This window comes from Hylobates moloch, unplaced genomic scaffold (assembly GCF_009828535.3).
Source record: "Hylobates moloch isolate HMO894 unplaced genomic scaffold, HMol_V3 SCAFFOLD_1, whole genome shotgun sequence".
Taxonomy (NCBI): domain Eukaryota; kingdom Metazoa; phylum Chordata; class Mammalia; order Primates; family Hylobatidae; genus Hylobates; species Hylobates moloch.
The window spans coordinates 91,022,388-91,039,489 of record NW_026652276.1 but is presented as its reverse complement, the minus strand read 5'-3'; the positions used below and the strand labels follow the sequence as shown (position 1 = coordinate 91,039,489).

General features: G+C 40.0%; 1 protein-coding gene across 1 annotated transcript in view; it reads right to left on the bottom strand.

The window, feature by feature from the left end:
• NEB (nebulin) overlaps positions 1-17,102 on the bottom strand; it is a 251,975-nt gene that overhangs the window by 210,595 nt on the left and 24,278 nt on the right. Inside the window, exons 3-9 of the mRNA XM_058436183.1 lie at positions 14,219-14,260; positions 12,316-12,516; positions 10,069-10,176; positions 9,476-9,580; positions 8,878-8,982; positions 8,006-8,110; positions 2,063-2,167 (exon numbers count right to left, since the gene is read on the bottom strand). Coding sequence (XP_058292166.1) covers positions 2,063-2,167; positions 8,006-8,110; positions 8,878-8,982; positions 9,476-9,580; positions 10,069-10,176; positions 12,316-12,516; positions 14,219-14,260 — 771 coding nt within the window. The remainder of the gene's footprint in view (positions 1-2,062; positions 2,168-8,005; positions 8,111-8,877; positions 8,983-9,475; positions 9,581-10,068; positions 10,177-12,315; positions 12,517-14,218; positions 14,261-17,102) is intronic.

Below are 17,102 nucleotides of genomic sequence, written 5' to 3'. Positions count from 1 at the left end.
AAGATCCAGTGTCTGTTTCTCACATATTGGACACTAAGTGTTATGGGATGAATGTCTGTGTCCCCACCCCCCAAATTCATATGTTGAAGACCTAACTCACAAGCATGTGATGGTACTTGAAGGTAAGGGGATTTGGGAAGCAATTAAGTTTAGGTGAGGTCATGAGGGTGAGAACCCCGTAATGAGATTATCATCCTTATAAGAAGAGGAAGAAGAGGAAGAGATCAGAGCTGGCTCTCTGTCTCCAATGTGTGAGAACACAATGAGAAGGCAGCTATCTACAAGCCAGGAAGGGGTCTCTCACCGGGAACTGAATCCGTGATCTTAGACTCCCAGCCTCCAGAACTGTGAGAAAATAAATGTCAATTGTTTAAGCCACCCAATGTGTGGTATTTTGTCGTAGAAGCCCAAGCTGACTTATACACTCAGTTTATACTGATCAAATTCAGGTGCTTCCTAGTCACATTTGGCTAGTGGCTACTGTACTGGAGAGTGTGGCACTAAACCAACTGGCAAGTCTAAATTGGTGGAGAGAATAATTATAGAGGAGTTTGAAAGTGATTTTCAGAAATCACTTTTAAGAATCCCCACTGCATACTTAAATAAGGCAAAAGAATGTTTCCTTAGTAAAGTATGTTTTAAAATAGACTTTAAATAAAAATCTAAAAATAGATTCCTTTTTCTTTCTAAATGACCACTTGAAAATACCTTTTTATTTTTCTTCCAAAAAGACAAATTGTCCTTCTCCCCTGTCTTATTTACAATATCAACACTTTCTTTCTTTTTTTTTCTTTTTTTCTCTTTTTGAGACAGTTTCACACTTGTTGCCCAGGCTGGAGTGTAATGGCACAATCTCGGCTCACTGCAACCTCCACTTCCCGGGATCAAGTGATTCTCCTGCCTCAGCCTCCCAAGTAGCTGAGATTACAGGCGTCCGCCACCATGCCTGGCTAATTTTTTGTATTGTTAGTAGAGATGGGGTTTCACCATGTTGGCCAGGCTGGTCTCGAATTCCTGACAGGTGATCAACCCACTTTGGCCTCCCAAAGTGCTAGGATTACAGGTGTGAGCCACCGCGCCTGGCCAATATCAACACTTTCAATGGATCATGTATTTATGTACAGTTCTAAAGTTAATTTCTGCTTAGCCATGGGCAAAGTTTCAGATTGGTAGTATTCCTATTAGTGAAATTTCACTATACTTACTAGATCCTTTATCCAAACAGCTCATAGTTACACAGTTAGGTAATCTACAATATCAAACACTAACAAACATCACTGAATAGACATCATTATCCATATCATTTCATGCTTCTTCTCTACTAGATACTTTACCCAGAAAATGCTTAAGATAAAAATCTTGAGGTTTCATCAAAATTCAAGCAGAACAAACTGACACTCATCTCCACAGAGGGCAAGATGAAGTATTTAAAAGCAGCAGTATCCCAGGAGAAAGTGGCCTGATTTGGACCAATTTAAAATAGGAATTTAGCATGGGCCTATTCATCAGCTGAGCATCTGTCTCTGCATTCCTCATCAGAGCCACATTCCTCAGAGCTAGTTTACTGCCTAAATATAGGTAGACTAAGCTGTTTGTTAGGGCCTTAAAAGTTATGAGGTCCACTGCCCACTGCTGTTAACTAAGCTATGTCTGAGACACATTCTTATTTTTCCAAGTGTGACTGATAGGATAGAACTATCCAAGGTCTTCACCGTGAATTTAAACCAGCTCTTCATGGAAGTGTGTGGTTATTTGGTGACTCTGTAGTATTACTGTCATAAGTGAAAATGTCAAGTGACATTAGGACATGGCTTCTGTTTTCAAAAGGTGACTTTCACATTTATCAATTACTGAGTCATCAAGCTGGCTAAACATGTATTAACACAGTTCTTGACGTTTATGGATGTATTGCTTTTGCTGTAGAGTTTTTGGGGATCATATGTAAAAATACTCCGAGTGTTTGTGTTTTTTCTTCAGGCTCACCTTTAGTAACCCTCTCTGATGGTTGAAATTATTAAGCAGAGTCTTCAAGGGAGGCAATGTCCCAGCTCTATTTACTTACCTTGCTCACTTGATTGGTTACTTTCTTGGCAAATTCTATATCGGGAGGATCGGCCAGAGGCGTGAATTGAGCTTGCTGTTCAGCGAGACCTTTTTTGTAGGCAACCTGATGAAATAAAAGACAGGGATGTATTTTAAAAATGATTATGCTTTCATCTTTATTTGAAGTCTTAAATTTTAGTGTAACATGTTATAATTTGTCCTTCTAGATGTTACATACCCTTGCTCTCAGTACAGCTAGTGATTTCTGTGTCGTTGAATTTTCTTCCCTCCTCCTCAGGACTCATGGCCCTAGATCTGCTTTCTTCCATTCATTTCCATACCGTGGTTTGCAATTGCAATTATTCTCTTAACAAGCGTCTTCAACTCCCAACCCCTTGTCTTTTTATCACACTCAATAAACCCCCAGCCTTGGATTGACTCAACCATATACTTCCTCTGTTCCTCTTTTTTTTTTTTTTTTTGAGATAGCGTGCCGCTATGTCGCCCAGGCTGGAATGCAGTGGCGCGATCTCGGCTCACTGCAAGCTCCGCCTCCCAGGTTCACGCCATTCTCCTTCCTCAGCCTCCCGAGCAGCTGGGACTACAGGCACCGGCCACTGCGCCCGGCTAATTTTTTGTATTTTTAGTAGAGACAGGGTTTCACCATGCTAGCCAGGATGGTCTTGATCTCCTGACTTCGTGGTCTGCCTGCCTTGGCCCCGCAAAGTGCTGGGATTACAGGCTTGAGCCACTGCGCCTGGCCAACTTCCTCTGTTCTTATGCCTAGGATGCTGAATGCCACAGAAGAAAACCTGCAACTCCATGGATTAGGCAATGCTAACATGATGAGTAGGGTTAAGAGGGACACAGGAAGAAGGTACAGGGCAGGGAGCCTCTGAACCCCAGCACTTAGCTTGAAATCTACATGCCTGCCCAGTGGTATGTTCTGTGAACAACAGCTTGCTTGGGGCTCTGTGCCCAATACTCTATGACCCTATGGTATACTAATGCCATTTTGTCTTCAAGGAAACTTTCACAGCCCATTATGAGTCTCTGGTTAGTCCCTACTCTCAGGGGCCAGTCTAAAACCCCAACACTGTCCTTAAGCCCACAATTAACTCCACCTTACTCTCAGCTTCCTCTTTCATAGAGTAAAGAAACGCTACACCCTTATCTTCTCCATATTCATCCCTGCCTCTCCCACCCCTGCCCTGGCTCAGAGGAGAAACATCCCTCAGAGGGAATGACTCCTGCACCCAGGGTGCTGCCCTTTCCAGCACATCCTTTTGCACCCAGCTCTCTCAGTCATCCCTCCTCTTTCTCACAACCCCAACCTCTCCTTCTTCATTAGCTCCTTCCCTTCAGCCTATAAAAGACTTCTATCACCTTAAAATAAGTATGGTGCCCACAAATCATGCATATCCTTCTTTCTTGCCCTCCTTTCTTTCTTCATTTCTGACTCCTCTGGGTTTTTTTGTTCTACCAGACTTGGCCCCTGCTTCCAACAATGCAGAACTATTCATAGATTCATATATTCAGATACACGAAGCCCTCAGGTGCTTCAGGGCCTCGTACATGCTGTTCCCTCTCCCCGTCTGTCTGCAAACCTCTGTTTCCTCTCCATGACTCATGACTCCTCTCCCAAGCCTTCCCTGACTCCTGAGCCAGATGTGATGACCTTCTCCTGGGATCTCACTCAACTTGGCCATTACCTCCTTTAAAGGGTTGTCAGATGACACTGTAATTTGTTGTCTACATGTCTCTTTCCTCTTGACTGTGAGCTCTGGGATGGCAAAGAAGATGTCCTATCCTTGGGAACCCTTGTGGCCTGCATAGTACCTAGCTAGAGCAAGAGTCAATGACTGACATCTCAATGTGCGTCTTACACACTGAGGCCATGGGGGAATGTCTCAAGAGGAGAATTATCTTTCTAATCTTCCACAACACAACCGTGAGATTTCTATGATTATTTTCCCTTCCTCATGGCAGTATTCTTATTTATCAAGTAAAGCAGTTGAATAATCCCAAAGTCCCAATCATCTTTATACTTTAACCAAGTCTAACTGTATCTTACCCCAATCATATCTACCTAGTGCCTATAACAAAAGCTTTCATGGACATCAAATCAATTGGGATACAAAAGACAGATTTTGAAATGTATTTACACAAATTCCACAAACAAGCCTGGCTTAATTTCTTTTAAATAAGTTAAGCAAGGCACAGTGACTCATGCCTGTAATCCCAGCACTTTGGGAGGCAAAGGCGGATGAATTGCTCAAAGGTTCAAGACCAGCCAGGGCAATATGGTAAAACCCTGTCTCTACCAAAAATACAAAAATTAGCTGGGTGTGTTGGTGTGCACCTGTATTCCCAGCTACTTGGGAGGCTGAAGTGAGAGGATCGCTTGAGCCTGGGAGGCGGAGGTTGCAATAAGCCAATAAGCCAAGATTGTATCACTGCACTCCAGCCTGGGTGAGAGAGTGACACCCTGTCTCAAAAAAAAAAAAAAAAAAAAAATACAAACTGAAGACTTTATTTTAGGCAAAGGACAACAGGATTTTTCATGGCTAAGTCCTTAGGGTAAAAGCAACATTTGAATAGGATAAATGCTTATTAAGTATGACATCCTGCCAAGAAGTTTCAGACAAATCAGATCTAGAAGTCCTAATTTCTCAGGAACCTTCTTCAGAATTCTGTTTAGTTAGAATTCTGTTGTTATGGAGAATGATCTGATTTTTAAAAAGTAAAAAAAAAAAAGTTCAGTATTCTGCATCAGCTTAAAGACTCTTAGTGTGTGCAAAGTAGTTTGTCTCTACTTAGGTAATAAGGAAAACATGATAAGTAGATTAAGAAGGACACAGGAAGATGGTACAGGAGAGGTAGCAACAGCCTCTAAACCCAAGCCCTTAGCCAGAAATCTACGTGCCTACCCAGTGGTGCATTCTGCAAACAACAGCTTGCTTAGGGCTCTGTGCCCAATAATTGCAGAAGTTCATAGTACTGACAACAGTATTCATAGGCATGTTGGTAATCTGATACTGAGTGCATACTTGGTCTGCAATAAAAATAAAAGCTATGCCTTAACTGTCACATCTTTTTGAGGAATAGCAGGGAAGACTTTACTTCACTATTGTATGTTCTCTTTCATTACATCTTCTACTGTAATTGCTCAAAACATGTGGCCAACTTTCATTGTTCGAAGTCCATAGCATTAGAATGGTATGAAGGTAATCCTTCATCTCTCCATTTGATAGATGAAGGGAGATAGGAGATTAAGTGTCTTCTTGGAAACCTCTCCCAGGCTTATATGACATGGCATTTCCTGGTTCCTCTTCAACTTTGCTGTTTGTTCCCTCATCCTTTTGCTGGCTCCTGTTCAGTTCTAAGTGTGGGTGTCCTCCAAAACTCTGCCCTTGGCCATGCACTCTTCCGCTTCCCTCATAGATGTTCATGTCTTTGTTCTGATGACTCTGAAATATTAATTTCTTGCCCTGGTCTCACACCTGAGCAATGGTACTTTCTAATTTATCCATAGGATGCCTTGATCTGAAGTTTCCTTCAATCATCTCAAATCCATTTCTCTTTCCATTAACACATCTTTACCAGCTGTGCCCCTACTCACCTAGACCACCAGTCTACAGTCAGAAGCTCCTTTAGGGCTTCTTTCTCTCCTTTGGCTCCAATATCCAATGCCATTCATGCTTATTAATACTTATTAGCCTCAGATTCATTTCTTCCTCTCCTTTAAATAGATTTCTCCAAATTACTCCGTTTTTTCTGTATTTCCTAATCTCAATCTGTCATATTGCTCATCAAAATTACTCCAGATTCTATTTTTATCATACTGTTTTCCACTGCAAAATCTTATGATGCCTCTTATTTCTTACCGTTCCATGTCGAAGCGATTTTGTCTGCCTTTCAAGGTCCTGCTGCCGGCATTCTCACAAGTGCCCTCCAAATGAGGCACTCACATCATTCACTTTCCTTGTCCCTCAAAACTCAGACCTCATTTTACCTGTGTCTCTTTGTTCGAGTGCTCCCTCTACTCGAAATGCCTTTCTTCATCACCACCCATGCCCTTGGGACCACCACCTCCACATGGCCTTCTCTGATTACTCACAGGTGTTCTGTCTGTCTTGTAGCAAGCGTTAGACTGTTGGGTTTTGTTTCATTTTTAACTTTTTTCTTGTTGTTTGATATATCATACCTTTATTTTATCAGCCTGATTATAAATTCTCAGAGGAAAGGACGAAAACTGCTTGCAGTACTTTTCTATCCTGCCAGGTGTGCATGCATAATAGACTTTCAATAAATAACTATTGATCACTTGGTAACAGCCATGTAACAATATTGTGAATCTGTGAGATACAGAATCAAAAAGCTAATCTTGAAAGAGAAGCAAGAAGTACTCACACATTAAAATTGGTACCATGTGCTAGACGACTTCAAGATTTTGTTATACCTTCTCTATTTCCTAACTTACTTATGGAAGGATACGACTGTATCTGTGTTATATTTTAACCAATTACATAGAAAGTGAAATAGAAAAGATGTCCACTAAACTTGCAGGTGATATTAAGAGGGTGGCATTAAAAATTAGACCTCAAAAGTTGGAGACACCATCAAATTGGTATGTATAATTTTGGTTCATGGCAAGATCAGACCCTAGATTCCATTAGAAGTAAATCCCAATCAGTCTGAACTGGCTTACTAAGTCCAAATTGAGTATAAGAGGTTCCAGGGATCTAACCGACAATTGAATGTCAAATAACTTGTCACTTTATAATACAGTGCTCTGCTGAAGACTGGAGTAGCAGTCTGGATTTTCAATATGGCCTCCCGCAAATCCAATGGTCATGTAAAAAAGTACCTCAAAATAAGGGAGAGTGTTAGGCCCAAGTGGGTCTCTCTGCTGCTGTTGCTGCTGGTTTCAAGCCTAAGGACTCCATTAAGCCTTCTAAGTTCCTCTAACATACGGTTTTTGAGGTCTAGGATACCAAAATTCTGGCAAGTGGGATCACCGATTTTTCACTAACTGAAGTATCTTCTGATAGCAAGAGCTCTTTGTGGGATAACTATACAAATGTGTTTTTGGTTTGTTTAGTTGTTGTTGGTGTGGTCATTGTTTGTTTGTTTGTTTTTAAGATGGGGGTCTCACTGTTGCCCAGGCTGGAGTGCAGTGGCTTGATCATAGCTCACCGCAGCCTCCACCTCCTGGGTTCAAGTGATCCTCCTACCTCAGCCTCCTGAGTAGCTGAGACTACAGGCATGCACCCCCACACTTGGCTAATTTTTTTAAAATGTATTTTGTAGAGATGAGGTCTTGCTTTGCTGCCCAGGCTGATCTCAGACTCCTGGCTTCAAGCAATCCTCCCCTCTTGGCCTCCCAAACTGCTGGGATTACAGGAGTGAGTCACCACACCCAGCCACAAATATGTTTTAACAAGTACACTAGTCAGGTCCCACACACAGAAAAAGGGAGACACACCACAATTTGGACTCGATGATTAGAATAGCAAGGCACAACCCTTCCATAACATTGTTTACTTAATAGATTTGGGAAGGTGGCTATGATTACAATACGTTTTTAAAAATTGTCACTCTGTCGTCACAGAACAACTTCAACCAGAGCCAAGGGGAAAGAAGGACTCATGCTCTAATGGGAAGAATACTAGTCTTGGGCTTACAAACCTGGGCTCTGCCACTAACTAATGTGACCCCAGATTCAGGTTTGCCACCTATAAGAAGAGGGAACTGGACAAGATTATATTTAATATAAAGTATAAATTTTTTTCTAATTTAAATGAGACATCATAAATTATAACAATTCTAGACGTACTCCTCTGAAATACAACATTTAGTCTCTTACAGAGAAGAGCTGCAGTGAACATCTGGCCAGAAGATGTAACTCAAGTTCCCCTGACTCTGCACACCTAAATGGTGCCACTTGCATTTCACTTACATCACTGAGAGCTTTCTGGGCCTGGGCAACTCTCCTCAGTTCCGGGCTATCATTGTAGGGGTAAAACAAACTTTTGTCTGCTTCCCAGTCTTCAGTGTACAGTTTCTAAATCAAAAAAGAGTGAAAAGTTAGGAGGAAGTAGGGTCACATTTACACAAAATACATAGATTTGAATTCATCCATCAATGACCTAAAGAACCAAGGGCCAGGTGAGAGCAAAGGTAAATGAAATTCACAGATAACTTCCCACTTTCCATCCGACCCAAGTCATTTTTACTGATAGCATGCCCTGCTTTTTCTTATTTTCAAAGGGGCAGATATGTCTGATTTTGTTTCATCTCTTCTCTGTGACTCTACCTGCCTTCTTGGTTTTTTTTTTTTTTTTTTGGTCATTATTTGTCATTGTTTATTAATAGCACTTACAAGTGTTAACACAATGTAAGGAGCCAGGAAGCACTTCACATAGTTCAGGGCAATATAGGACACTTGCAAGAAGGGGCACAAAATAAACCTCTAATTAGAGTAATAGCCAGGGACATCCAAACTATAGCACAGGGTCTACAGACAATTTTGAGATACTACTTTGTGGCTCTCTCAGCTGGTTCTCCAGAGCACCTTTATTCTCCACAGACACTCCCCTCTGCCCCCGGGTTGCTCAGGTTCCCAAAGAACCCTCTCCCCACTCTGCCTAGGAGCTTTCCTCTCAGTTCCTTTTTGCCAAGCCCTATCCCTTCAGTCTCACATGTCTCAAGGCTACTCATAAAAAGATTGGGGAATTGTATTCCGGATGATCAAGAGTTCACCAAGTATTACATGAAGTACATGATGGGATGACATAGGAAGATAGAAGTGGCAATGGAGCAGGCCCTTACCTTGCTGAACATGGCGGTGTTCTTAACGGCCTGGACAAGTTCAGGGGCATCAGGAGGAAGCAGGTACTTATCCTTGGTGTCTTCCCAGTTCTGCTTGTATAAAACCTAGATAGAAGGAGCAGAGGATCTGTGGCTTGAGGTCTCACCCAAAGGCATGAGGATTTAAACAACAAAGGGAGACTCATGAAGGCATCCTTGCTCAAAGGCTGCCAATGTGTTACTAGGAAAACATTGACCATGCCAACGTCCTATAATACTTTTCCTACAATAGTCAGTTTTTGATTGAAAATTCTAATTCCTTTCAATTAAAAATTTAGCTCCTCAGCTTCTTTGGCGACACTGGAACTCCATGCCGCCAACAGCCTGCAGCCGAGTCACAGCTGCCTCTTTGCACAGGGCGTGGACTCTTCTATCCACCCATAGGTTCTACAGGCCACTCAGTCATCTGTGCAGCCTCCTTGATGAATACAGGTATTGAACTCACACTGCCCATGAGGCTGGTGGGCAGGATCAGGCCTGTCCAATTTTCTCCTATAAGACAATGCAGAGGTGATGCACATGCTACTGAGTACCCCAGCCATCCATATCATTGCCTTACCTTACTGACTTGCTGCGACACTTTCTTTGCATGTTCAATATCCTTTGCTTTTTCATCTACGTGACATATCGTCTTAGCAACATCACCATCCATTCGATACTTAACCTGCCCAAATAATGCACAGAGTTCATGACAGGCATAAACATGTGAGTATATTAAGGAATTTCTTATAACCACAGAGCATTACCCCCAGTGACTCTAGGTCTGCATCACAAAGCATAGTGTCTGCATTTTAGCTGGAAAAATGTGATCTTCAAAGGAGCACCTGCATTTACTGCTTGTCTGCTTTCCTGGCTGGATCTCCAGCCTGCTGCTTCTTGGCCTTACTGTGCTACAGTGTGGAGAACCACAGTGAGTTGGAGCTTCCATCTCATAGTCTCCTCTTAAGCTAAGTTGCTAAGCCAAGCTTTTAGAAGTTTCTTTGGGTTCACATTTACAGCAACACGATCTATGGCTTATGCTTTTCTAGATTTGTGAACTAGCTCATGGTAATTCAACTGCTCATTCTCACAGCACATATTTAGAACCCACAATTCCCAGCAGTAGGTGTATTTTGAAATGTCCCTCTCCTTTATTTCAGCAATGCAGCCCACCTCACTGAGTTGATCTTGTACTTTTTTGATTCTGCGAAGTTCTGGGGTATCTGTTGTGCTGGCGTATGGCTGTCCTTTTGTTTTCTCAAACTTCTCCTTGTATTTATTCTGAAAAGAATATCAGATATTAGCCTAACAAGACAGCAGCAAAAATTTCAGGCAACATACTCACCCCATTTGATTAAAAAAAACCCTTCAAGTTATAGCAATTATCAATTGTAATAGCTTTCTTTTTGTCCCCTACCCCAACTCTCAGCAAAAACTAAAATAGATTTGATAATTGCTTCTCCTAAACATGGTTGCATCTTGGAGACAATGCAAATTTATTATAGACTATTGTCTTGGAAATACCCTAAAATGATTCTTTCAATCTTTTTTTTTTGTCTGAATGCATACATAAAAAGCCTAAACCTCAATTATTTTAGAAAATAAATATAGAAATTGAGTTAATTCTGAAAAGATTTGATTGCTAATACAATGCAAAAATATTCAATTCAGAAGTTGCAGCTAAACTTCAGTAGTTCAGATAGCTGAGACACCAGCTGAATTAATGACAGGTCTGAATTATATTCTGTAAATTTAGGAATGTGATTTTATTATTTCTGCTGAATACACAATGAATTCTTGCTGTAATGATAATGTGCATAATTTATCATTATAAATGTTTTGGGAGTACCCTTGAGTGGAGTAGTCAACAATCTAAATTCTACTATTGATTTGGTTACTAACCAATTAAAAACTATTACAGACCTTTGCTGACATTCTGTTCAGAACATCAGAAATTCTAGGTTCATAGGATCTGAATTAATAAGAATGTATGGCAATATATTGACAAAAAATTCTATCCTTGCTGAATACTGCAGCACTAAAGAAGGTAAGAAAATCTTGTTTCTAGAAACCTGTCTTAGATTATTTAAGGCTCTGAACTAGAATTTTACCAAACAGTGAGCTGCTATCATTTAATGAAAAGTGAGTATGTATTGCTCAATCTCGATAGGATGCTTTTGACATAAACTTTAGTCTTATATAATCCAATGTTCTCTTAAGCTACATTTCATTTTTTTAAGCCTCCAGAGCACATGCAATCAAGCCACCCAGTGAGACCTCAGCCCACCATGGACAATCAACAAATTAGACCCATTGAAATGTGTCTGAATCTGTCTGAATCAGTCAGTGTAACTTACAGAACTGTACATGGGAATTTAAGGACCAGGGACCATTGAGAGCAGTGATTCTCAACCTGGGTGCACATTAGAATCATCTGGGCAGCTTTTTAAAATCCTTTTGTACAGGGCTGGGCATGGTGGCTCATGCCTGTAATTCTAATGTTTTGTGGGGCCAAGGTGGGAGGATAACCTGCGGCCAGGAGTTTACGACCATCCTGGGCAACATAGCAAGACCCTGCCTCTATGAAAAAAAAATCAGGAGATCCCACAATTTTTTTTTTTAATTAGCCAGACATGGTGGCATGCACCTGTAGTCCTAGCTACTAGGGAGACTGAGGTAGGAGGATCGCTTCAGCCCAGGGGTCTGGGGCTGAAGTAAGCTGTGATCAAGCTATTGCTTGATCCAGGCTGGGCTACAGAGAAAGATTCTGATTCTTAAAAAAAAAACAAAAAAACAAAAAATCTTTGTGCACAGGCCAAACTCTGAACCAATTAAACTAGAATGGCTTGAGCATCGTTAGTTTTAAAATTCCCAGGGGGTTCCAGTGTGCAGCCATGGTTAATAACCACTGTTCTAAGGCATAGCCAAACATTCAGATCCTCAATTTCAAATGAGTTCTTAGTCTGATCTTGGATTTTTAAAATAAATGTTCTTTCTCACTATACACCTCTTTATATACCTTTTTATATGCTGTTAGCTAGTCTACTAAGAAGCTATTCTGCTGACATTATTTAAATATGTTATGTAGCTTCCGTGAACTGGCCTAAATTAAATCTGTATTTATGATTTCATTATTCCTGATTGGCTAATAGTGATTAAATACCAATAAATGCTTTATGATTGGCCTTATGCTTATTTTGCAGGAATGATTTCAATAAGAATGCTTTCTTATGCTGCAATGGTATAAATGAATTACATAAAAGGAAAATTCAACAATCAAGAGCCTATATTTTGCAAAATAAGTTTTTGTTTCATACAGGTTTGAGAAATAAAATCCAGCCAGCATTCAAAACAGAGTGGGTTGAGATCAGTAATTTCTTAATAATCAAACCAGGCTAGCAGAAGTTGTTTGAAACTTACTGGGCTAAAAAGATCCTGCATTTTCTGACTGTGTGCAATGTAGGGGGTCATGAACTTTGAAGGATCCACTTTCTTCCGGATGACCTTCCTCCTCTCCACCGGCTTTGCTGGTGCTGGCTGTGCCAGAGCTGGTTTGGAAGTTTCTGATTGCTCATAGTCAGATGTCCTTGTTGTCGTAGTCTCATAAATTTCTGTTATTGTCTGAAAATTTGATATGCAGTTCAACGTTGTTGTGAAAGCAAAGACTGTGCTACTGTGATCTCAGTATATATTATTCTAACTTCAAGTCAGATTTACATTCCTGGTGTTACTTCTCCATAACTAAAGTAAGCCAAAGCAGGAAACGGCACACTGTAGCTGTATGAAGGCACATTATGTACACAAATCTGAATGCTGATTGTTGGGATTGTGTGGAATAAAAAGTTTACTCCTTATTACTTTGCAACATTGCCTTAAGTTTGCATTTGCAGAAAGAAACACTTCAAAGTAGTGCGGGGAAAATCGGCAATAAACTATTTTTTTAAAACCGTTGAAAATCTTAAGTTGCCTGGGTAAAGTAAAAGAAACTTGAGGTTGGGGAACAAAAGGTTAAGATAATCAAACAAAGCTCAAATTCTTGACTTTAATATTAAGTTGTAAATGACTAAGGGAAAAGTGGTCGTTTGTTCTGCAGGGATTTAGGCATTCTCCACTGTAGTAGGAGACAAAGAATAATGAACTTTAAAAAAATGAATCGCATCAATATTATAAGAGATTTTCATTCCCTTGGCTTAGTCAGTTAATTAACGTGAACTGGAGTGCCATTTACACTAATAAATGCTTAGGTGGACAAGAATAATGATGACAACATAATGGGGTAATTATCCTCACAACAGTCCTATCTATGTAGTAGGTGAGAAATTACTATTTCTTACAGCAGGCTATAGTGGAAGACACTAAGATCCAAAGTTTGGGTCTAATCCAAGGTTAAAAATAATGCATGTAAGAAAAAAAGATAAGCAGCCAAGTCTTCAATCCATTTCACAGTATCCTTCCCTTCACAGCTAATATCATCTGTACCAAAGAATTCTAGCATCAATTATGAAAAGAGAACCTAGTAAGGAAATTGTACATTAATAGAAACCCCCTCTAGTGTTGTCACATCATTGCTAATAGGTTGTTTTCTGCCCATGATTACTAAGGCACGGTTGACTGTGAGAAACTAACCAAATCACAGCATCTACAAATGTTAGTTTTTATGCAGTCACAGGTTCTCTGAACAAGCTTCAGGATTAACCAAACATATCATTGTTTGTCATGCTCAAAGAGAAACAGCTGCATGCAGAAAATAAAGCATGAGAGAGGTATTTCACCTTGAAAAAAAAAAGAGCTTGAACGTGGAATATTTATGGTAATAGCTTATTTAGAATTCCTAATGTGCTAAAATCTGAGTAGCATTTCAATGCATCATCAGGGACGAAGCCTTGGAGGCACCATCCCTGGTGGCAGAGATGGTATCCTACAAGTTACAACTCCACACAGTAAAACTGCTTGTCCCCTATGCCAATCACAAAGCCAAGGCTCCTTGGCTTGTTGTCACCATCCCTCCTGCCGCTGCTGGAGAATGGTGATAGCCACTGACATTATTCTAATTAGCTTCATCTACACAAAAATATCACACAGGAGCAATAGGGGGAACCACCCCCTGCCATCTTGGGTTTGTTGAATAGGAAAAAAAGGTGAAATAATCCATCAAACAGGTAATGTTTGTGCTTTCACACCAGCTTCTGGGCACAGGTAGGTGAGTGATCCTCTGTCAGATAATCCCTTTTGCCATCTTTGTGGCCCTGGGAGTCTGAGAAAGGAGAAAGCTCTTCCTGCTTTAATGAGAATGCAGTTTATGCAGCTGTGGGCTGGGCCTTACCTCTCCCGGCACCTCTTCATAAACCACTTCTTCTGTGTAGTACTGTAAATAGAGTGCAAAGGCATTGGCAAGAGAACCAAAGCAGAAACCACCTCTCCTCTGCCTCAGCTGAACCACTTAGGTGACTGCACTAGCTCAGTTGATTTGGAATGTCTGTGGCAAAGGGGTAGGTGAAGGAGCCTGTTCATATTTTGGAACCCATTTTCACTTTGGAACCCATTTGGAACCCATTTCATTTATACTTTAGGAAAGCTAAAGTGAATGTCATCCAAATGGACAAAGAGATGCAGAGGGCTGAGAAAACTGTATGAAGCTGTTTTTTAATCAAGAGAAGCTATTTTACTTTAATGGGACATGGAAATTTTTTTCTTATGGTCCCCAAGATAGAATTTGCTGAGAAGAGAATACAATAAGAAGATCCTGAGGGTGTGGGTTGGGCAGAGAGCAACTGGGATAAAACTCACTGTTTGCAAACTAACAATAAACTAAAACAGAAACTCGAGTGTGAATACATTTTTAAATGGATTGCATCATGGAAATAATAAGATCCCAAAGTATATCTACATCTCAATTATTCCTATACCCTCCTGATTAGTAAGTAATAAGTTTCTTCTGGAGTGATGGGTGAGTCCTTTTCAATAGTGTGATTGTCCTAAACAGAGTGGTGCTAATATGAAAATTGGTAAACGCTAAGGAATGAAGGGAAAAATGAGAAGATTCTTCATCACGAAGTGTGGGAAATGTAGGCTGCAGTTTGTCATAGTGGCTCTGAGGTCATCATGGGCTGCATGACGGATCTGCAGCCTGGGTCTGAAACCGAGTCTGCTTTTGTTGTACTTCTGACATCACCAGCAATAAATAGATGCAGAAAGGAACTGGCTGACATTTGGTTTCAGATGTGTAAGGAGAGAGGAATCCTGTCCTTAGCCTCACCCTGCTCTGTAGGGTGAACAGAAGGAGAGGCTCGTTTAGGTCAATCACATGAGGAAAGGGATAAAGATGAAAAACTTGGCTCATTTCTTAGTGAAAAAAAAAAAATGGATGTATAACACTTTATGCTTCATTTTTCTCATCTTTAACACCAAAACATACAGCACTCAAGGGAAGGGAGAACATTAAGATGCAAAATTTCCCTCAATGGCCTGAGTTCTTGGTTCAGTGAAGTGTCATCAAATTACTTAACGATTGTCAACAGGCCACCTGTGCTATTTCACCTGCATTAACAATTGTCTAAAACTTGCCTAATGTTCCTCATTCTTGTGCTTTCTTTACTCTTGAGCTATTGTTTTAATTTAAAATCTAATTCTGCCTGTATGTCGTTACACATAGCAACAAAAATCACAAGCACTGACAGGACAGAGATTTGCTTTTTTACAGTTGTGACTTTCAGCACATGAGAAATATCATTTGGACACTCTAGAAAATATTGTTTGATGCTGACGCCACATAGAGTCATTCCTCCAGTCACACAAAACATCAGTGGCTTCAGAAGAAATATTAAAATAAAATGGAAGATTCACAACTATTTTGGATTTTCTCAGCATCCAAGTTTAAAAGCAGCTCCTTGGAAACCATTCAATTTTACCTTTGCTGGGCTCTCACCATTGGTAAATCCATCTTAGAAATATGCTTATAAAAGAGGCAACATTATTTAAATGGTTGGCATTAACTTGTATGCCAAATCTCACTTTTTTTAGAGCTGTGCCACTAATTAGATGGTACATCCTTGCTTCTCTCTCTTTCTTTCCAAGTTTAAGTTAGAGTAGAGAGAACAGTAAAACTTTATTTCAGATGTCCAAGATCCCAAGGAGATATCTTTTTAAAGCCAGTTCTTCTCTGTTTTCTGCATATTTTTAAAGCTAGTTCCTCTCTGTTTTCTAAAATCTTCCCTGGCCATTTTTTCGAATGCACCACCCTCTTATGTTCATGATCTTTTTTGAGGTCAAAGAGATCTCAGTTCAATACTTTCTGGCAGGCAGTCTATTCGTTTATCACCTGCTGGTCAGACCCAGATGCTGTAATGGGAACAAAATGGTAGGGATGGGATGTCTAAAAATAGCCGCCTCCTTTTTTATGACATCTAGTTGAATCAATCAAGTCTAGCACTAAGGACAATTTCCAGTGGCAAAGGTACACAATTACTTTAAGAAAGGCAAGAGATATTTAAGTTGGAGAGTAAAAACTGTTACTGGCATTATTATCATAGGGAAGACAATTTAATTTATAATTGTATTAGGGTTTGATAGGGATATTTCTGACCCTTAGGTACATAAGTAAAATGCACACTAGTGTTAATATCAGCATGAAAGATGTGGTCATCAGCATTTAAGCCAGAGAGGTTGAGTGTTACGTTGTATGAGATTCATTCTATTTCTTCCCTCATATCCTTCAGTAATAAAAGCAATTTTATTTGTAGAATAAATAACATTTTCTTCATCAAAATATAGACTGGTCACTAAAATAATTTTCCAAAGAGTAATTTTGGTACTGCCACCTAAAATTTGGTTCTGGGTAGCTCTTACAGTTAATTTCAGTCTTATTAAAAAGCACAGATTTTCAAAACTGCCTCCAAGTGCCTTAGGCATTTGGAGATTTTCATGTGTTTAGATCATCATCATTAATTGGTAATTATTAAGCACATTCAGATTCATGGCACTGTATTTATGTGCATTATAGTTCCAAGCCTTTAGATTTTATTTCTAGAACGTGAAGCTAAAGGCAAGAGCCAGTGAGGAAAAACTGTAAGATGATAAAAACAAAGGGATGTAAAATAAATATAAAATAAATGATTAACAGCTTTGTAAAATGTGTTAGATGTCCACCAATAATTGGAAGGAAAATTTTCAAGATACCCACTATAGTCTTTGTTCTTATTCAAAATTCA